The 22,402-nt window shown below is 35.8% G+C and overlaps 1 protein-coding gene across 1 annotated transcript in view; it reads left to right on the top strand.

The window, feature by feature from the left end:
- LRRFIP2 (LRR binding FLII interacting protein 2) overlaps positions 1-22,402 on the top strand; it is a 103,938-nt gene that overhangs the window by 1,205 nt on the left and 80,331 nt on the right. The window contains exons 2-5 of the mRNA XM_007945689.2: positions 10,813-10,899; positions 13,092-13,142; positions 18,983-19,039; positions 19,139-19,183. Of these exons, the coding sequence (XP_007943880.1) occupies positions 10,813-10,899; positions 13,092-13,142; positions 18,983-19,039; positions 19,139-19,183 (240 nt within the window). The remainder of the gene's footprint in view (positions 1-10,812; positions 10,900-13,091; positions 13,143-18,982; positions 19,040-19,138; positions 19,184-22,402) is intronic.

Genomic DNA, 22,402 nt, shown 5'->3' with positions numbered 1-22,402 from the left:
ACCGACTCAGCTTCTGAAATTAGAAGTCAGGTTCTGTAGGAGGATATTGAAACAAAGAAAATTTATTATCTAACAACTGATAAGAAAATTGTGCTATTTCTTTGACAAGATTACTTTAAAAATCATTGAGATATTTTGAGATAAAAAGATATTTTAAAACAAAATGGTAGGTATTATTTTACCATCATCTTAAATATTTGCACTAATGAAGCATTTTGGAAGCCACATATTTTTTTTCTTTCATATTTTCAAGTTTTCTACAAATAAGCATGTATTATTTTATGATCAGGGAAAAGGTGACCTTTTTTCCCTCCAGTTTTGATTGTGATTTGGGTGAATGTTTACAGAGCAAATTCATTGTCCATTCAACAATTCATACACATTTTGTCTCATGACATTGATTACAATATCCCATGATGTAATAGCTCTCTTCGCACTTCCTCCCTGTAGTTACCTATTCCTGTGTCCTTCCGTCCCATGCACTCCTGCACACCACCCCCCTTCCCCAGCTGTCTCCCTGTGCAAACATTGTCTTTCTGTTCTCCAACGATTGATCGCTCCAGGGTGTATATCTATCTGAAGTAAGTGTTCACCCCATATGCCCATTGTTTGGCTGAAAGCCACAGGAGTGAATTCATTTCCAGACCTGAAGGGTAACTAGGGGCCATAGTCTCGGGGGTCTCACCAGGCTTTATCAGACCAACATACCTGGTCTTGTTTTTTTTTTTAATGATTGTGAATTTTGTTCCACATTGTTCTCCCACTGTGTTCAGGATCTCCTACACAGATCCCGCTCCGTGTGGTTGACAGTGATAGCTGGGCACCATCTAGTTCTTCTGGTCTTATAGTCATATAAGCTGCAGATCGGATGGTGTACTAGTCGCTAGGACTAATTGTTTACATGAATTTTTGTTTTTCTTCATTCTTCTTTGCTATGACTGCAGAGAGACCCATCTTTGCATCTAGATGGCAGCTTGCAAGCTTTTAAGATCCCAGTCACTACTTGCCAAAGTAGGAGGTGGAACAGTGTTTTATGTAGTATGTTATGCCAATTGAGCTTGATGTCCCCTGCTACTATGGTCCCCAGCCCACAGGTCCAATTACTCTCTTCCTCTGGGTAGCTGGCTGTGGCCAATAAGCTACCACAGTCTTGCCCCTTGTCAGCTCTATTATACACCCAGACATTCTTACAGCACATACAAATACACATGTAGAAACATTGTCTGCTAACCCTGTATGTGGTTATAGGCACACAGAAGCCACGTATTTTTGGTTGGAAATTCAAAGTACTTGAAATGTTTACTTCTGAAATTGGAGAGGTTTACACACATTTCTGTTGGGGAAAAAATGCCAGCCCCTTCTGGCTCTTTTTGCAGCGTCACTAACTTTGAACTCTTGTTGTTGTTCTTGTTGGAGGGGAAAGGGATGTAATGTTTTCTTCCAAGAATTCGATGGGATTCTGACATTTCATACTTGCTGAGTGCTTACAGTGTTACAAACACTATTCTAAGCATTTTACATGCATTAGTTAATTTAATCTTCACAAAATTCTGAAATTGCTTTTATTAATAGCTTCAGTGTACAGATGGAGGAAACCATTGCGTAAAAAGTCAAGTAACTTCCCCAGGGTCACATAGCTAGGAAACAGCAAAGCTTGCATTCAGACTCTTCCAATGGCTTTAGTGCATGAATTCGGCAAACTGCCATCACTTATAGACCTCTCTCCATATTTTTCCCTTTTACCCACTTGAACTAAGGAAAGAGGGTGAGAGATGTGGTTGGGGCAGTGCTCCTCTTGTGCTGCCTCTCAGTGCACAACTTGGCCATGGTAACTTGTCTTTGTAATGGTCAGCATTACTACTAGCACTTTCAGTGTCCCTTGATTTGTTTCTCTAACTGGTAGTAAGTGAACATTGTTGAGCCTAGGAATCCCTGGGTGGTACAAATGGTTAAGAGCTTGACTACTGGCAGAAAGGTTTTGGCAGTTCAAACCCATCCAGAGGCAAATCGAGAGGCAGGACTGATGATCTGCCTCTGAAAGGTCATAGTCTTGAAAACCCTATGGAGTATGGTTCTTTTCTGCATAATAGGGTTGTCATGAGTTTGAGGTGACTCGGTGGCACCTACCAACAACCTTGAACCCTGCAAAAACTACAAGGAGGCCACATGTTCTGACCTCCTCTAATCCTACAAGAGGAAGACAGGATTACCAGCAGTAACCCAAGGCCTATTCCTACAAGGCCAGACATGCTGCCTCCCTCCAGCCCTTTCACCAACTATTCTTCCCAAAGCACCCACCACCTCTCCTCTGGGTTCAATAATTCGCTGCAGTGGCCACACAGAACTCACGGATTATGGGGTTTATCAGGGAAGCACCAGGCTACAACTCAAGTTCAGGAAGAATGCTCAGTCTCTCTCCTGGCCCACCGTCCCTCAGCCAACAGTCTCTCACAGTCTCTTTCCCAGCAGTGCTGCTCCCTCGGTGTCTCACTCAGCATTGTGTGTTTCTTGTGTCTCTTTCCCAACAGCACGTGTCTCTTTCAGGGGCGCGTGTCTCTTTCAGGGGCGCGTGTCTCTTTCAGCAGCACGGCTTCCTCAACCAGCAGTCAGAGAGAGCACTGCCTCCAGGAGGCCTCCTTTTGAGCCCAGAAGGGTGGTCAAACTAGCCAATCACAACATTAGAACTCTAAGCACGTGAGAGAGAGTGGGAACCTCCCGCAACATTGTATTGTGCCACGCCCAACAGAAATAACCCAGGTGGATAGCTTCAGCAATCAGGAGCTCCTCAGTTGCTCATAGAAAATCCCACCTTGGCGTTTACAAAGACTTATGGGTAGAAAAGCCACACTAAGTAATTTACTACACTGCAAACCCTAAGGCTTATTTTTGTCTCAGTGCAACTGAAGAATATTTTGTATAACATTCACTGTCCTAATCTTTACCTTTCCTATGAGTTACAGTAACTTCTTTTTTTCCCTGGAAGTATTTCTCCTAGACTTGGAATTCACGTTTCTTCCCTTTGGTTAGGTATGCCATAACAGATCCAGAGTTTCAATTGTCCTGTGCTATGTCCTTACTAAGTTGTATTTAAATCTCAGTAATAAAGTCCTTAACCTTAGATTTTTTTTTTCTCTTATTCCAAAAGAATATTTCTGCTATCAAAAGATCTCTGAGTAAAAGAAAGATATAGTTACTTGATATCAAAAGAAGATGGGTTAAAATCCCTAAATTTTATCTGTTGTATGTATTTATTTATGTACAGAAAAATTTAATATTTAGTCCTCAGCTATAAGAAGTTTTTTTTTTTTTTAAAGTGGTTACACATAATTATATTTTAAGATCTAATTAAGAAAAGTGGTTCCTAAGATCTTTTACTAAAGGGAAGTCACTAGGAAATGAGTAATAATTTTTACTTGTTAATTTGGAAACCATAGCAACGCAATAAATATTATGTCTCTTAACTTGTCTTTCAATGTTCTTTTGGCATGAGTGTTACAAAAGAATAAACAAAATTAAACATAGTGAACTCTGACTCTTAGCTACCTGAATTTTAGTCATTGTCCTTGAATGTCTCACTGTTCAGAATTTTACATTATTTCAGGTTTCTTGAAATTGAAGCATAGTCTGTAAAGGCACAGATTATTATACCATCTCTCCTTTACTCATCTCAGTTGCAGAGGATTTATATATTTTATGGATATAAGTGAAGGCTGGCAACCCAGACTTTCTTGGCCTCATTCAGTGCATTTCTGTCAAATTATGAATTTTTAAGTTTCCTTCCTTTTAAAACTGTTTTATGGTTACAGTAAGACAAAAGCTTTAGAGAATTCCTTCTTTTAAAGGCACTTGGGATGTGTTTTCATGTACTACTCTCTTTTTTTCTGCCTAAATTTTATTGTAGTGAAATATATGTAACAAAAAGTTTGTCATCTTAACCACATTTAAGTATATAATTTGGTGACATTACATTTGCTATGTTGTACTACCATCACCACGCTATCTGCACTATTTTTAAAAGTTTTTATCTCCTGAACAGAAATTCAGTCTCCTTCAGCATTAACTCCCATTCCTTCCTCCCTGCAGCTCCTGGTTACTAACTCATATGCTTTTCTCTATGTGGATTTGCCTATTCTAGATACTTTGTTTAAGTCAAACCATACAGTATTTGTCTTTTTATATCTGAATGACTTTGTTCACTATAATGTTTTCAAGATTCATCTATGTTGCATACATCTTACTTTCATTTATTCTTATGACAATAGTTGAATATTATTTCATTGTATGTATATACCACATTTGTTTATCCATTTATCTGTTGATGTACCCTTGGGTTGTTTCCATCTTTAGGCTGTTGTGAATATAGTATTAGAAAGAGCATTGGTGTACACATACTTGTTAGAGTGCCTGCTTTCAAGTTTCCTGGGTATATGTACCTAGGAATTGCTGGTCATATCATGTGATAGTTCTGTGTTTGAGTTTTTTGGGGAACTGCTATACTGTTTTCTGCAGTGGCTGCACCATTTTCCATTCCCGTCAGCAAGGATGAGGGTTCCAGTTTCTTCACATCCTCACCAACACTTGTTTGTTTCTGATAACAGCTGTCCTAGGTCATTGACTCAAGGGCACACAATAATAACAACAGTAGATGTAAAGTGATACCTCCTTGTAGTTTTTATTTGCATTTCTCTAATGACTAAAGACCGTTAAGCATCCTTTCATAGGCTTATGGGCTATTTGTATATCTTCATTGGAGAAATGTCTATTCAGGTCATCTGCCCATTTATTAATTTTTCTTTTTGTTGTTGAGTTGTAGCAGTTCTTTATACATACTAGATATTGAACCTTTATCAGATGTATGGTTTCTCAGTATTTTCTCCTATTCTGTATGTTGTCTTTTCACGTTCTTGAAAAAGTCCTTTGATTCACCAAAGTTGAGTTTGTCTAAATTTTTCTTTCATTGCTTAGACTATCAGTGTCATATCTAAGTTGGGCAATCTACTTCTGTAGTGATACCACCATGGAAACCCAAGGAGGGGTCGCTATGAGTCGGATCCTACTTGACAGCAGTCAGTTTGGTTTTGGTTTATCTAAGAATCTATTATGAAAAGCAAAGCCTTTAAGTTTCACTCCTATGTTTTCTTCTAACAGTCTTGCTAGTTTTCAGTCCTTATAATTAAGTCTTTGATCCTTTTGGTTTATGGTGTGAGGCATTGGTCCAATTTCATTCTTTTGCATGTGGAAATCTGGTTGTCCCAGAATCACTTATTGAAGAGATTTTTCTGTGCTCATTGAATACACTTGGAATCCTTGTCAGAAATCAGTAGGCCATAGATGCATGGGTTTATTTCTGAACTCTGTGGCTTTTGCCTGTATATCTGTCTAGTACCATACTTGTTAAATTTATTGTAGCTTTATAGTACATTTTGAAATCGAGAAGTTTCTGAGTCTTCCTATTATGTTCCTCCTTTCCAATATTGTGTTAGCTGTATAAAAGCAGCTGATAGAATTTTAATACCGATTGTGTTGAATCTGTAGATCTCCGAGTAGTATTGACATCTTGACAATATTAAGTCTTCTAATTTATGAAGGGGAGCTCTGGTGGCATAATGCCTAAGGCATTTGACTGCTAACCAGAAGGCTGGCAGTTCAAACCCACCAGCCACTCCTTGGAAGGAAGGTTGGGCAGTCTACTTCCGTAGTGATACTGCCTCAGAAACTCAAGGAGGGGTCACTGTGAGTCGCAATCGAGTCGATGGCAGTGAGTTAATTTATGAAGACTGTATTTCCATACATTAGGTTTTTAATTTCTTTCAGCAATGTTTTCAGTATATAAGTCTTTCACCTCTCTGGCTAAATTTTTTCTTAGGTATTTTGTTCTTTTAAATACTATTATAAATGGGCTTTTTTCTTGATTTTCTTTTCACATTGTTCATTGCTGATGTAAATGATGTACTAATCTTTTTAAAAAATATTAAATGCAGAAAAATTTTGTTAATAATTTAAGTACTCAATGAGTCCACCACCCAACATTAACAAATGCCAAGATTTTGTGAAATTGTTGCAAATTTTTTCTAAAATAAAGATGAAAGGAAGTAGGTTAATAATAATGTATCAGTGTTGGTTCATCAGTTGTAGCATATAACTACAGGAATGAGATGTTAATAATAGAAGAAACTGTGCACAGAAGAAACTGATGCAGGGAGGTACATAGGAACTCTGTACACTTTCTGCACAATTTTTCTTTAAACCTAAAACTGCTTAAAAAAAAAAAAGTCTGCATTAAAAAAAAACAAATAGAGGAGGGAAGGAACATTATAAACCAAGTTTAAGACCCCAGGACTATTTTTCCTTCTCTCTGTGCTTATGGACTGCTGTAATAAAATCAGAAAGTATCCTTCCTGTCCATGTTTTAAAAGTTCTAACATCTCCATAAACAATATTGTCTTCTGTATTTATTGCTTTGTAAGTGCTCAACAGACATAGCTGTGTGAAACAGCTAGATCCACACAGGAAACTGCCAGAATAGTGCTCAGTACAGCTAGAGACAAATTGGGAACTGGGAGGAGATGATAATAAAAAGGAAATAGGGGTCAGTTGTGAAGGGATTTTTGTGCTTGTTCATGTGCTTTGATTTTGAAAGATGTGGGGAGCCATTGAAGGCTAAAATCTTTTCAACTTTGAATTATAGTATAGTTGCTTTAGCCACTATGTGGAGGATGTCTGATAGGCAGAAAGACTGGTTAGGAAGCTGCTGTAGTAATCTTGGTAAGAGATTATGAGCATCTACATTTAGAGCAGTGACATTGGGAATGGAGAGCAAAGAGGAAATGTTAAGCAGATAGAATCTTGATGGGAAATGCATAGTTGAGATTTAGTGACATAGATGTAGAAGGAGGGTAAGAAAAAGGGAGGGGTTTTTATGATGATTTTTCATTTTAGTTTATGGGTAACAGGACAGATGGATGGAGAATATAAAGGAAGAGGAGGTTTAAAGGAAAAATTAAAAATCCATTTTGGGACAGCTCTAGTGTTTAATAACCAGTTGGACCAAGACTATTGTAGAAAAGTTTAGGCTGAATATAAAGATTTCCAGACTACCAACATCACAAAGGGAGAGGTCATAGAGTGAAAAGAGTAAGAGATGAAGCCTTAGTTATATTAAAATATAAGAAACCAGCAGAGAAATATAAGTCCATGAAGCATATTGAGGAAGAGAGATCAGAGAGTCGAGAGGAAAATCAGGAGAGGCTAGTCTTCCAGAAAGCCATGAGAAGCTAGTTTTAAGAGTAGTCAGTGATGTCAGAACTCCAGAAAGGACAAGTGAGATAAGAATTAAAAAATTCTGTTGGCTTTGGTAGTTAGAGGTTGTTAGTGACCTTTGCATGAGCAATTTCAATGAAGTGGCTTGGGCAGAAGCCAGATTGCAGTCAGTTGAAGAGAGTGGGAAGTGAGGAGAGAGCCGGGAGGAAACTTGGCTGTAAAGAAAAGACCATACAGAATTGAATCAGGATGTTTTGTTGTACACCCTCCCCTTTTTTTAAAAAAAGATGGGAGATTTTTAACCTACTTACGATGAGAAAGAACCAAAAAGGGAGACAGAGAAGGCAAAGAGGAGAGATGGGATGGTTGGAGTAAGGCCCCTGGGGATGATGGTCTTCACATCATAGCACAGATAGACAGAGAGTATGCATGATGAGAGTGGTAGTTTATCTTGAACAAAGAGGAAAGAGACAGCTCTTCCAGTAGGACCTGAGAGAAAGTAAGAAAGAAGAGTACTGACACTAGAAGTCTTTTGGTGGCTTTGAAGGTATGGAGGGAGTGCTTCCTTTTGGCCTTAAAACTCCTATGTCATGAAAACATTGGAAAATGGCGTAGAAGAGGAAATGCTACAAGTATCAGAACTAGCAGAATGAAATGACTAAACGCTGAACTGATGAAATTTCATAGACGATCACTTGCATTGAGAATGAAGACCATTTACATTTTATTTCTTGGAAATGCTCTCCTTGTTTATTCAAAAATAGGCTGTGTATTTTTTTTCTGTGACAGTGTTGTAGTGGTACCCATTTTGTTTTTAAAAGCCTCTATGGTTCATTGTATATTTAGGGTATGTGTATGCTGGAAATTACTCTTAACTTATTTGCAGTACATTAAGTATATTTACTTGATAGACCTAACTTAATTTGATACATATACACAAATATATAAAAATATATAATTTATGGATAATTCTCTGCCTTTGAATTTTAGGAAGATGGATTCAAATTGTATATTTTTAAATAAATACAATTGTTATTTTCCATATAACTCTCAAATGAAATTCGATTTCTAGATTATATCCTAAGGAGCACTGTCCAGGTGATTAGATAGATCCCTCCTTACTCACAGACCCATTGCACAGATGGAAGACTTAAGATAGGATTGATTTCACATCAGTCTCTGACTTGGAATGCCATTTGGAGCCATTGCCAGTTTATTTTAATCCTTTCTTCTGTGTTTATTTAACTGGAAAACAAAGTGAAGCCAGTTGTCATCAAGTTGATTCTGACTCATTACCCCATGTGTGTTAGAGTAGAACTACCCTCCATAAGGTTGTCAGTGGCTGATTTTTTGGGAGTAGGTCACGTACATGCCTTCTGAGAAGACTTAATAGCTCTGGACATATCCATGTTTAGATCTTGAGGTTGCTAAACTGCAGTGTACTTAAAGGATTTTTGCTGTGAGAGAGCCAGTTAATCAGATAGTTGAATAAGAGGTAATTGAATAAGAGTTAATTATGAAGTCGTCTGCCCTTCTTAGAAACCTGCTGTGGTCTTTCTAGGTAAAACTAATTGTTCCCTCCTGCATGACTTCCTTCCTGTGAGCATTGTATTTCTGTCTTCCTCAACTAGAGTAGGAGCTTCTTTAGGGCAGAGATGTTGTCTAACTGTATTTTCAACACCTCGCATAATTGCTTACATATGGTAGACCCTTGTAACTATTGGCTGAGTCCTTTTTATGAGACTTGGGCACAAATATGGGTAGTCACCGATTTATGACAGGGCTCTGTGTTGACAGCTCCACCACAAGTCAGTTCTGACCTAAGTTGAATACCGCCCCGCCCCCCAGTTTTCATTATTACTGCCTTTTATTAGTAGAATTTTTTAAAAAATGAAGCTGATTGTTATTTGTCTTTGGGGATGGGAAACATTATATATAAACATCTGCAAGTGAACATCTGAGAATGATTATATCACCAAATTATGTGCTGCAACACTGTAGGTGGTACATATTACAAATGATAAGATGCACACAAAAAAAGGGGGGCTCAGAAGTGCAAGTGGTCATGGTATGATTTGTCTGACTCGAATACACCATGGTAAGTCAGGGACTACCTGTGTAACAACATGGGAATAAGCAACTACTGTAGTTTTCAGACTGAAATCTGAATCAGAGTTAGGTTGTGGTTAAGAAAAGAGGAAACCACTACAAGATAGAAACCAAGAGTGAGAAAATTTTTAAGTTTCATGTGGTGAATCAAGCTATGTATTTGTCTCATTTCCTTGGTAATCTGTCCCAGGTATTTACTGATTTGTTTATTGAGCAGATATGTAGGCACGAAAATTGTTAGGTGATAGAAGTATGTACTTTAAATACAGTGCAGTAAAACCACAACAGAGGCATGTGCAGAGTATTAACCTGTGAAGGAGGGAATGGAGGTAATGTTTGAGCTGAATAAGAGAGAAGGGAGAGCACCTCCTGCCAACCCGTCTGTGAATAGAAGCTTGAACTGAGCACAGAGGTTTTAGGAATGGAGAGATGGGGTGCAGCTGGTACATGTGGGACAAGTACTGGGAAATAGGGTGGGGATTTGACTGTGAGGAACCTTATTTCTGTGTTTGCTTCTCTTTTCCTCTCTCTTCAGGTTGTACTATTCTAAGGAATTTGTGTTTTAACCATAAGCATTGATGGGTTTTACATAGAATGACATGATGAGAAATGTGTTTTGAAAGGCTAATATGACAGTCATGTAACCATGTATATGATAAATTGTAGGACAGATTCTGGAGGCAGATAGATGGATTCAGAGGCAGTTGCATTAGTCTGAACAAAACATGAGGAGTTCCTATTATATGATTCCATATATATGAAATGTCCAGAATAGATAAATCCATAGAGATAGTAAGTAGATTAGTAGTTGCCAGGGGCTGGGGGAAAAAGGAGTGGGGAGTGACTTCCAATGGCTATTGGGTTTCTTTTTTAGAGTAATGGAAATGTACTAGAATTAGGCAATGGTGATAGTTGGCATAACCTTGTGACTCACTGAATTGCATACTTTAAAAGGGTGGATTTTTGATATGTGGATTATGTCTCAAAAAAAAAAAAAGATGATGACGTCATGAAATAAGTAAGAACAGTGAGGTTAAAGAAAGTGAGGATGGGTATGAGAGAGACTCAGTGGTAGAGAATCCACAGGACTTGGGGATTGGTTACAGGCAATATCCAAAATGAAATAGATGCTGGTTCTGAAGTTTCTAGTTTGGATGTTTGAAATGATAGGGAAAGAAATTCTTGGGGGGAAAAAGCAAGTTTGGGGAGACAATGAATTCTATGTGAAATGTGTTGAATGTGCAGTTAAATGTCAAGGCCAGATTTTAGGAGAGACTCTGGGATTAGAGAAATGAGTGTATAGGAGTTGACTAGAGAAATCAAAGTTGCTCATAGGTAGTATCCTGCCCTTCCCCCTTCCTTATCCTCAAATGTGGTGTACAGGTTTTTGTGGTGGTGGTGGTTTTATTTTGTTTTAAGTTGAATCTCTGTATTACTTTTTAGGCAGAGGCGAGGCTAGCAGCGAAACGGGCTGCCCGGGCAGAAGCAAGAGATATACGCATGAGAGAACTGGAACGCCAACAAAAAGAGGTAAGTTAGAGGAAGTTAGGAGAATATTCCTACTTTTGTGCTAGTCCTAAACAAAATTAATACTTGGCTGATACTTTTGATATCAGTTTGGTTCCTTACAAAACACTGGGCATAATATAACTTGATGTATGTTTTTTAACAAGGTGTTTTATATCAGCAAATCAGTTGCAATATTTGTTTTAAATAATAACAGCAAACACATAGATAGCTCCTCCTCTGTACATTATTAAAAGTTATTACAGTGTTGTGTTTCACTTACATTAGCAAAGGTAGATTTAAAGACTGTGGTATTGTAGTCCAAAATATCCTAGTGTTTGGATTAGTAATGCTTTATCTAAATAGTAAAACATGGTGAAGTCATTCAATCATACTTTTTTTTTTTTTAAAAAAATGCTTGATTGTGCTTTAGGTGAAAGTTTACACAACGAATTAGGTTCTGTTTAACAGTTCATACAAAAATTGTTCTGTGACATTGGTTACAGTCTCTGCATTGTGTCAGCACTCATCATTTTCATCTGCCTCATTCCCATCCATCCAGTTTCCCTGTTCCTCCTTGTTTTCTCATCTTTGCTTTTGGGTAAATGTTTACTGTGTAGTCTCATATAGTTGATTGTTTCAGGGAGCATATTCCTTGTGGGTGTTACTGTTTATTTTATAGGCCAATCTATTATTTGGCTGAAAGGTGACCTCTAGGAGTAGCTTCAATTCCAGATTAAAAGGGTATTGTAGGTTGGACTAAGAAGTTCCTCTAATCTCTATCAGTCTAGTAAATCTGGCCTTTTTTCTTTTTTTATGAATTTGAGTTTTCTACATTTTTTTCCCATTCTAACTGGGACCTTCTGTTGTGTCCCTGGTCAGATCAGTTGATAGTGGTAGCTGGGCACTATCTGGTTCTTCTGGTCTCAGGCTAGAAGAGACTGTGTTTCACATGGGTCATTAGTCCTGTGAACTAATTTCTTCCTTGAGTCTTTGGTTTCATTCACTCTCCTTCGCTCCAGTTGAGAAGAAACCAATAGTTGTATATTAAATGTCTGCTCACAAGTTTTTAAAGCCTTAAACACTACTCATCAAACTAAGACGATGAGTTTGAGTCATCCTACAAGTCAACCATACATTTTTGAAGCATATTTCATAATAGAGGGAAAAATCATGCAAGAAAGTTAGTGGGGAAAAAGGGAAAACAAAGACTAGTAGAATACCAGTTTTGTGTTACTACAAACCAATCTCCACACATAGGATCAAAAACTACTGAGAGGAAGTGATTATTACCAATACTTTGGTTTATTTTGGTGGAATTACAGTTTATTTTTGGAAAATTTCAGTATCCTTTTATCATCAGAAGAAAAAACAGAATTTTTTTTTTTTTAATAAAAATTATAGAAATTTATTTTATTTTCCATGTCCCTTCAACTCACTTTCTTTTAAGAAATTGGCTAATACTGTTACGACTCACAAAACTTGCTTGCTCATTGAGAAGTAGTGCTATTGTTACATCAATTATGTATGTATCTCTGAATACAGGAGTTGAACAATTCTACAAATAAAATGTACATTTTATAAATTTTGTATGTGATTACATTTATATTTTCCTTAAGAAGAAAAAACAGAATATATTTTGAAAGAGATAGAAATTGGGCTAATTTAAAATGAAACATGTTCACTTGTTCTGTTTACCTTTTCATTCCAACTTTGATGTAGCTCTGAAAATTATTTCTGATGTCCTATTTTAGTATGAATAGGGAAAATGCCTATGGAACAGTATTAAACACTTTATTTTGATGTTGGTAGTGGTAGCATGTTAGAGAAATTTATAGATTACATATTGTCACAGCTCAGAAAAAAAAAGTTGCTTATTTTTTTTAACCCATATATCATTTCAAAATTGAATGTAATTCTTGGCTTGAAATGGAAATGTTGCAATGCATAGTTTTTTATACTTCTAAAATTATAATAAATTATAAGAGGAGGAGACAGTTACTCGTTATAAGTTCTGTTTAGGGTCCTTTAAAGAATAGAGAACCATGTATGTCTTTGCTATTGAACATATTTAGCTTAGTTTCCATATTTTGAATGTGTAATTTACTTTGAATTTATAATCATTGCTTTTCAGGAAAAATTGTTATGATTAAGACTCTTTGGAGAATGAAATATTTTAGAAAACTGTTCTGTTTATGAAACTTTTGCATTTGTAGTACTCTCATCATTCCTATGACCGGAAATGGGGACAGATTCAGAAGTGGCTGGTAGGCCAGGATTGCCTGTCGTGCATGTTGTGACCAGTTGCTGAAATAATGCAGTCTTTGAAGTAAAACATTGACTAATAGTTTGCAACTAAGGGTGTTTCGCATGTGTGAACCTAAAGGGCAGGGAGTACTCTGTCTACAGTGGACCAAATGTGTGTTTAGAGTTCAACCATTTTCTCTTTTTAGGCAACAGCCTCACATTCATCTCATGAATGATCTTTACCAAGAAGGATTGAGTAAATGTGTTTTCCTTCTATGGGTTTGTCCTTTTCTTCCTCAAATCATTTAATCTCAATCTCTTATCTTGATCTCTCTCCCTGCCTCCCTCCTACTCATCTCTAACATATTACTACAGTAGCAGGGCGTTGACTGAGAGATAAACCAAGTCATTCTTTTATCTGCTCTGAAGATGACTATTTTTTTCTGCTCTTTCACCTCCTTTTCAAATCCTCTACCATGATTCTCAAAATTGTTAGCTACAGAAGGAAATTGTGAGCTAGCAGAATATGAGTCATTGTGAATTACTCCTAAACTTGACTTTTTTTCAAAGGTGTCAAGTTCCCCAATTACTTCCTGTTGCAAAACAGAGTTTTTAACTTGGTGTGTGAATAGGCTTGAGTAGTAGTAGGACGCGAAGCCTTAAAGTCCTGTACAAAACTGTGATGTATATATATATTTTTATTGGAAGTGCCCCCATATATACTTATCAGATTCCCGAAGGAGTCCATTAAAAAAAAAAAAATTCGCTGCCTTGAATCGGATCTGACTTGAGGCAGTGTAACTATGGAAGTAGATTGCCCAACCTTCCTTCGGAGGAGTGGCTGGTTTGAACTGGCTGCCTTCTGGTTAGCAGTCAGATGCCTTAGGCACTGCGCCACCAATGCCTAAATTCTCTTAAACAAGCAACTTCCATGAAGTAAATCCCTTCTATATCAATATTTTAAGGTACAACATGAAATTAAAATATTTTTGCAGGAATGACCTACAAATTTAAAACATTATCATAATTCTCATATTACTGTTGTTTTGGAAAAGAGAAAGAAGATACTAAATTTAGTGATTTTTCATGTGTATGTCTTGTCACTTTGGTGTGGAATCTTTCCTTTCTTGTAACTCAAGCTAGCCTAATTAGTTTTACTTAAAAGTGTCTTCTGCATGTATCTGGGCTAATATTACTCATGATCTATTAAGAGTGTTTCATATGAATAAAAGAAATGACTTTTGCTTGAAAAATTTTTAACAGAAATAATAGCTTAATTTGTTCTTTTAATTATGTATAATAATTCTAAAATTAAATTACCTAAGATTTTAATATTTTAGGACAGACATAAAAGTATTAAATAAGAAGAAAAGTCAATATGAAAAGCCTAATATTTAATTCCTGTGTTTAAGGGTCGTGAAGATAAGCCTATCTTCTTTTCATCTCTGTGAGATGTTTGCACTTTAGGCAGTGAGTGTGCTGGATTTTTGTAAAAAAGGGGAATGATTTGGTTAGAGGCTTAACATGCAGCTGGTGACTAACTTAAGACTTGAGTGATGGCTAGGACCTGGACATGGAGAGATGGTAGGGTTTTGTTTCCTGGCAATCATTAGCAGTTCTACCCTTCTGAGACTTGTTTTTTCTCCTTTCAAATGGATTTTTCCTTTTAATTCTACCTTATTTCTTTGACTGTTTTCTGTCTGTGAGCCCATGCGTGGTAGGAGTTAGCATGTGACTATCACAATATAAAATAAAAATTGCTAGTAAGTAAAATAAATAATGGATATACAAACAATAGGACTATCAGTTACTATAAGGAAGAATTGTTTCATATTAAACATTTCCTCTAATTTTAATGTGTTTTTTTTTTTGTAAAGATAGAAGTTGGGGATGTGAATTAGGAAAGCAAGGGCATGAGGCTCGGGAATGGAGCTGTGTGTGTATTATATGCCAGTACTGAGCTGGTACTTTTTACATAGGTTTTCATTCCACGTTATATGACAGGTACCACTATCACCATTTTATGTCGTTGTTGTTGTTATGTGCCGTCACCATTTTATAGGTAAGTAGATCTATGATTGAAGTAAAGAGTTTGCTTAGTCATTGGTAGAGCCAGAATTTGAAGGTATGTGACTGTCACAGCTGCTAATGAATTGGAATGTGAAGGGACCAGGAAGAAAAGGTCTTAGTCTTTCTTGACTTTCAGATAGTTTTAGTTTAGCCAACTTTACATGTGCCTAGTGATCCTCCATTCTTACAGTGAACCTCTTAATCACTAGTATTTTAGTCATCTGAAAGAGTAAATGCAGTTTCTGAGGTTTCCTTATTTGAAACTGAAGGAATGTCTTAAGCCATAAATAAACCTTATTTGTTGACAGAGAAGGTGGCCAGGTAGGTATGTGTAGAGGACTGTAGTTTTCTTTTCATGAAACCTCTTTATCCTCACATCAACTGAACTTTTAAAAACAAAGTGAATGCTTCATTTTTGTTAATTTAATCTAATTTAAAAGTATCAAAGCATAATTTTCCCCAAAGTTTCAAATAAATATAAACCTGTCTTTTAAGAAATTGCCATGTTTGTTCAGTCTTGAACAAACGAGATACCCTTTAGTACTAACGACACCCAAGATAATGAAAAAGAATTGTTTTACTGATTGTGAGGGATACTGAGACTTATAATTGCTATCCAGGAACCCAATTTGCAGAAGTCTTTTTTTCATTTGGCCATTGGGACTGTTAATTAAAGAAAAGCCAGTTGGCAACTTTAATACTATTCTAGAAATATCTGAGAAATGAAGCTTTTTGCTCTTCCAGAGAAGAGAAGTCTCTGAGTAAAAACCAGGATAGCTTATCATTTTGTTCTTGTTCTTTTTCATGTAGTAGCTTGGTATCTTTATTGTTCAGTGGTCTGAAGAGTTTGAAGATCTGAATGTTGCACCTAGCTTTATGACCTTGGGCATGTTACTTAATCTTTCTGTGCTATAGTTTTCTTTACTATAAAATAAAGAGATCAGACTCTGTGAGCTCTAAGGACCCATATAGCTCTTTAAAATAATTCTAGGGTTGTTATCAGGGTCTTTTATTGAAGGTTTTTTCCCTATGGGTATCCACAATATGTTTGATGAAATAGGATGTTAATGTGATTTGGATGTTCTGCAAGCCCTGTGTTAAAACCTTATGGGGGCCACTTTTGGTTGTCCTTTTTTTTTTTACTACTGTTCCTGCAGCTACTAGCAGAGCACAGAGGAAAGGTCACTGGCAGTGGTGGCTGTTGGGAAGAGTGGAGCAAGAAGAAATGAGTGAGGAGGGGACAAAGCTCACAGCCCTGCCCACTGTTCTGCCCACCTGAGCAGCAGGAACAGCCCTGGGCTGCTGACTACCTGCCTGCTGGACAAAGCCCAAGGGTCTGTGCCCAGAGCCACATCCTCTGCCTCATCTGCCTGTGTCCTACCCAGGGTCTACTGCTGCAAGGATCCGGGTTGAGGGTTTTTTTAAATCATTAGGGGGAAATAATAAACAAAAGGAAAGCTGTTTTCCCTTTTTTTTGAAATAGAAACTTTATGGAACTACAGATGCGGTGGGACCCTAATGGACATTAAGTGATGAATACCTGTGTATTTACAGTATGCAAAAGTATTCAAGGGGAAGAGTACTTAAAATCTACCCAAATCCCTTGCCCTTTTATTTTTAGAATGGTATCACTGGCAGATTCTTTGTAGAACGTGTTTTTTTGCTGCAATAAAAAATTGCTTTGAGTTTGCCTTAACGGTTTTACCTGAGTATACATTTATCAAAAGATTTAGGGAAGTACCATTCAGTGCAGTAGCTATTAATGACATGTGGATAATGAAATTTAAGTAGATTAAAATTAAATGAAATAAGAAATTTAGTTCCCTACTTGTGTTTCCAGCGTTTCAAGGGCTCACTCAGTAGCCTCATGTGGCTAGTGGCTACTATGTTAGGCAACACAAATATAGAACATTTCTTTCTGTGACAGTGGGTCACAGAAAGTTCTATTAGATAGTGTTGGCTTAAGGTATAGTTTATAGCTATGGAATGAATTATACTCTATGTTCAAATTAACTGAAGTTATGGAGTTTACATTTTATTCTGTAGTCTTCTGAAATCTTTTTAGCCATTTTGAAAATCAGCTGGAAAGCAAAACTTTTAAAATATGGAAGTATATCAATTCTTAATATTTTTATTTGAATTATATAATTGAAAATAAATATGACATTTTCTAAACATCATTGGTGGGATGTGCTCTTTAGAGATAGATTTTTAAAAAGTTCTTTTGTGGGCTAGGTAGAATGGAAAGAAAGAAAACAATAAAGAGAAGATTGGAAGGGTCATGTGAACTGTCTTACACCACATATGTCACCCTAGTACTGCAAATATTAATTAGTGATTAACCCACCTGCACAGCAAAATGCTATTTAGATTATCCAAAGTTAACTCGCCTAGAACTGGTTACTATTTAATAAACTATACCTACCCTGATGGATGGGGAGCTCTGGTAGCATAGTGGCTAAGACACTTGCCTGCTAACCAGACGGCTGGCGGTTCAAACCCACCAGCCACTCCTCGGAAGGAAGGTTGGGCAATCCTACTTCCATAGTGATACTGCCTCGGAAACCCAAGGAGGGGTCGCTATGAGTCGGGGCCGACTCGACGGCACATAACAACAACAACAACAACCCTGATGGATAAGGCACATGCCCCTCAAACTTGGTTGGTATTATTGCCTGATGGTCATAGAAAAGGAAGTAATTTGCTTAGCTTCTTAAAGGTTGTGTGCTTCTGTTGCATAACAAAAAATGTAACTCAGTGATGAATACTAAGATCAGAATACTCTTTTGGAAAGCGTATCTGTGTTTGAAATGAATGCACAGGCATAACTACATTTTTTTGTTTTACTTGCATAGTGATCATGCTGGATTGCCATGTGACATTAAGGATTAATTCATTTTGGAAAAGATAGTGCTGGTTAGCTGTGAACCCAGTTGCATGTAGATTCTTAGTTAATGCAGATTGCTTTAACACTTTGGACTTTGAAATTCTGAAAGATCAGAAATTCCTTACAGTTTCAGGTGATTAGATTCTAGGGACTAGCCTTTTGGTTTTACCTGACCTCAGGACTTAATGCTCCAATGCTAATCTCTAAATGTGGAAAATTTTAGAATTGCGTTTAATTTAGTCAGCTGTCAGGCTGAGGTAAATTTTTCAAATTTTTTTTACAGTCTTTGTAAGGCATGACTTGATAACTTTGCCAACTCTAAAATACTTATTTAATTTCATCTAATTAGTAGCTTTTTACATTAACAACACATAGTCAGAAGCTGTTTCATTTAATTGTTCTTTTCTTTTCCAGTTAGTGGTGAAAGAATAGAAAATGAAATTTTTTGCAGTGAACACAAAATTATAACTAAAGTCTTTGTAAAGCAACATGCTCCTTCCTTAAAATAAATCTCTAATAAAATAAACATTTTTTCCTGCCTTGTATAAACTAATATACACAGTAAAAAATAGAAGTTTACTCTCAATGCTGAATTAAATTTCGTTACATTTGCTTGCTTATTTTTATCCTGGTAATTTTGAGCTCTCTTGCTCATGTGTAGATTACATTCTACAAGTGGTCAGGCACGCATTCACCTGTTAAAATAAAAATATTGCCTCTGTTACTTCTACTTTCTTTCCACCCAAAGCATATAGCTGCCCAAAACTCAGCTTTTGAAGCTAAGTTGTCCATACTTGCTTGCTATAAGAAAAGAAGATACTACTCTGGTGTAATTGACTTTGCTCAGTTGCTCTGATAAACCTATTAGGTGATTAATTCTCCATGTACTTTATCCTTTCCCAGGAAGATTCGGAAAGGGCCAGGTATTCCCACGGGTCCAGGCATCATCATCCTTATCTGGTTTGTAATAACCTATTAAATTGCCCCTAATACTTTTCCCCATTAACTTAATGTAGTCACTCATGATTTTTTTACTATGTTTGTTCTTATTTTTATCAGGGAGTTGAGGATGCAATGTCCATTGGAAGTCTTGGCAGCCACAGGGTTGGTATTTTAAGTTGTTTACACCACAGTAGCAAAGCTTGGGTGTGTGAGCTTTCTGCATCATCCTTGGCTAAACAATCTAACAATGTCCATATGTTCCTTTGTCTTTGAAAAAGAAACTGTTGAAGAAGTCCTTTCATTGGAAAATGATGCTTTTCTCTCAAATTATTGCTGCACAGTTAATTTTTAAATTTAATATATTCATCTATTAATATATATATCAAAGAAGATCCTTTGCCTTGGAAAAATTATTACAAAAGAATAAAATTGATTTTATAGAATAACATCTGCTTGGTTCTGATTTTTAGATTTTCTTCTATTTTCGAATTTTACAAAAATGACTTAAATGGAAAATAATCTTGGGTTTTGGGTGACTAATTATAATTTCGTTACATTGAATAATTGAGCTACTGATTTGGCAAATTGCTTGTTGTATGTATAGGGATTATTATCATGCTCTGACATTTTGATTAATATTTTATGGAATGTTCAAGGTTTTTAGTATACATTGTTGCTAATCAAGATAAATGAGACATTGTTCCTTAAAGACTTGGGTGTTGTGCTGAGTGATTGCTCTTAAAGAATTTTACTTTCAATCTTAAACAATGCTTTTAATTTGTACATTGATGATACTGTACATACACTTCTTACATTGACTTTTCATCAGCAAAATTGTCTTTCAAATTAAGTTCTGTATTTGTTAACTTTCCCCAAGTCCAGTTTTCTTTCCATTGTTTAATATAAAAATCCATTACAGTAAATTGAAATGTGTTTTGGTTTATTAGTTATTGACATGTTTGTATTCGTAAGTCTTTGACACAGATTATTTCTCATATTGGTGAGTATAATCTGTCTTTTTAGAGTAAGCAAGCTAATTTTTGTCATAAACATTTTGCCTAGTTAGAAAACTTTAGATTTATAAGAATATTAACAAGCCTTTACAGAAATCTAAGACAATAAATTGCTTAAAGATAATGGAACAGGAGAAAAGCTTTGAGATAACAAATTTGTCACCCTTCTTTCTGGAGATACTTTGATTTTACTTTATAAATACTTACAAAGAATCATAGTTTAGTGTCAAGAACTGTGTAAATAAACACCTCCCTTCCCCTTTTAAACGTATAGTGTTTTCCCTTGCTTTCTGTTAGTGTTCTCGATGTGATTTTTCACATTTTTTCTGAAACTGGTTATTTTAAAATTTATATGTAGCTCCAGGGAAACTTGATTGCATATTAGTAACTTAAAGGTAAAATGAATTACATTTGACCTAATTTAGAAGTCTTAAAAACAGATATACAAGCAAACAAATGAACAAACAAACAAACAAATCTATAATTGAACCGACGGAGGAATTATCTACCCACATTATCTATAAAGTAATGAGATTGATTTTCTTTTTATGGAAATTGTATCATTAAACAAATTTAAGACATAATTATAATACATACAGTATTTTACTTTATTGTGTTAAATATGAAGATTTGTTGATATGGGGAAAAGGGTAATTTAGCTCCTTATCTTTTAAAAGAAATCAATGTATGATCTTAAAGAGTAATAAAAAGTTTACACCCTAGAGGCTGTAGTATTTTCTGTGAATATTTATCCAGCATGCTTTAAATACTTACATTTTCCTAGAAATAAATCTGAAACCTCATTAATAAGATCATTTAAAACGTATATAATTGAGTTAAGTTAAAATTTATTTTTTTTAACCTAGGTAATACTAGGAGGTCTAAATTTTCACCAGATTATTCGCCTTTAAATATAACTTTATCATCTCCATTAAACTGAACATATGGACTTTATTCTCTGTAAAAAATAACTTTGTTCTCTGTAGAAATAAATAGGAGGGCCTAACACACTGACTTAAATTTTCTTGTGACTTGCCATATAATTTTGAGGTTCTGGTGTGTATCTGCAGCTATTACTTTTGAGCCGTTCTATTACTTTTTGAGCCTTATATTTGATGTTTGAACATTAGTAGTACCTGGATGTGAGGTGGATATATTTATGATTTTATGCCACATTGTTAGAACTTTGATCTTTCCTTTTGTCTAAGTAACTTTCAGGTACCACCTTTTTGAAAAGTGACTTGCAGAAGCTGTTTGGGCTGGATATGTTGGTGTCAATCCCATAGACATTCAGTATAGAAATAAAAAGAATGAAGGTAGTTCAAGACTGGTGGGGTAGTGAGAAGATAGGATTATATCAAAGTGCTGAAATCAGAATAGAAACAATCTGTGTCTCTTAGTTATCTGTAATGATTAGACCATTGACAGTGTGAAACATCATTGGCTGCCTTAACCAAACAAAAAATCTCACAAATGCTTGGCCACTGTCACTGCTTTGATGCTGAAATACATGAATACCATAAGGTAGAGATCCAAATGAGGTGATCTTAAATCAGAACTGTTAGGGATATTTTGGTATTTCTCATAGGTGAAGATTTTTACTGTTGTGTATATTTAGTTCCTGTTTATATATTAGTGGCCTTAGTATAATTTTAATGAGTTTATTTTTCTTAATATGTTTGTAATTTGTATTTTGTCACTGCACTGCTTAATTTCATTGAAGAACCCATCCAAAGATATAACTGGAACACATTGGAGCAGAGCCAGTATACCCAAAAGGAAAGACATCATGGTGTGTAGCTCAGAAAAATGTGTGTTATTACATATTATGCATTCACTGCTGATTGACTCTCAATGTTGTGATTTGAGAAATAGGTACATTCTGATTGAAAATGATAGTCAGTGAACTTTGTTTCTACAACTTCTTGGCTGTATGTTTTATTTTGTTTCCCAATGAAATCTTACAGGCAAATTACACTGAGAGGTTAAAAGATACACACACACACACACACACATATATGTGTGTATGTATATATATATATATATATAAAATTAGCGATAATAACAAATTTGGAAACATTTTAGCTAGAGCTATTAATATTTTTAATTGTTTCTCATTTGAGGAAGCATTTGTTTTTACAGTCACATAAATATCAGCTGTTATTTATTATTAATAATAATATTTTATTATTATTCATTTTTTTTCTTTTGCCCCATGTTTTTGTAGCAATTTGGGTGTCCAAGTTATGAATTTCTCTATCAGATAGATTCAGCAATTTTTAAAAACCAACTGAACTCTACATTATATTTTGGAAAGGGAAAATTGAAGTAGATTAATTTCAATTCAACTCTTTTAAATCTTATGCTC

The sequence above is a fragment of the Orycteropus afer genome, unplaced genomic scaffold (genome assembly GCF_000298275.1).
Source record: "Orycteropus afer afer isolate SDZICR_OR568_19922 unplaced genomic scaffold, OryAfe1.0 scaffold00142, whole genome shotgun sequence".
Lineage (NCBI taxonomy): Eukaryota > Metazoa > Chordata > Mammalia > Tubulidentata > Orycteropodidae > Orycteropus > Orycteropus afer.
This window is presented reverse-complemented; position numbering and strand designations above follow the sequence as displayed.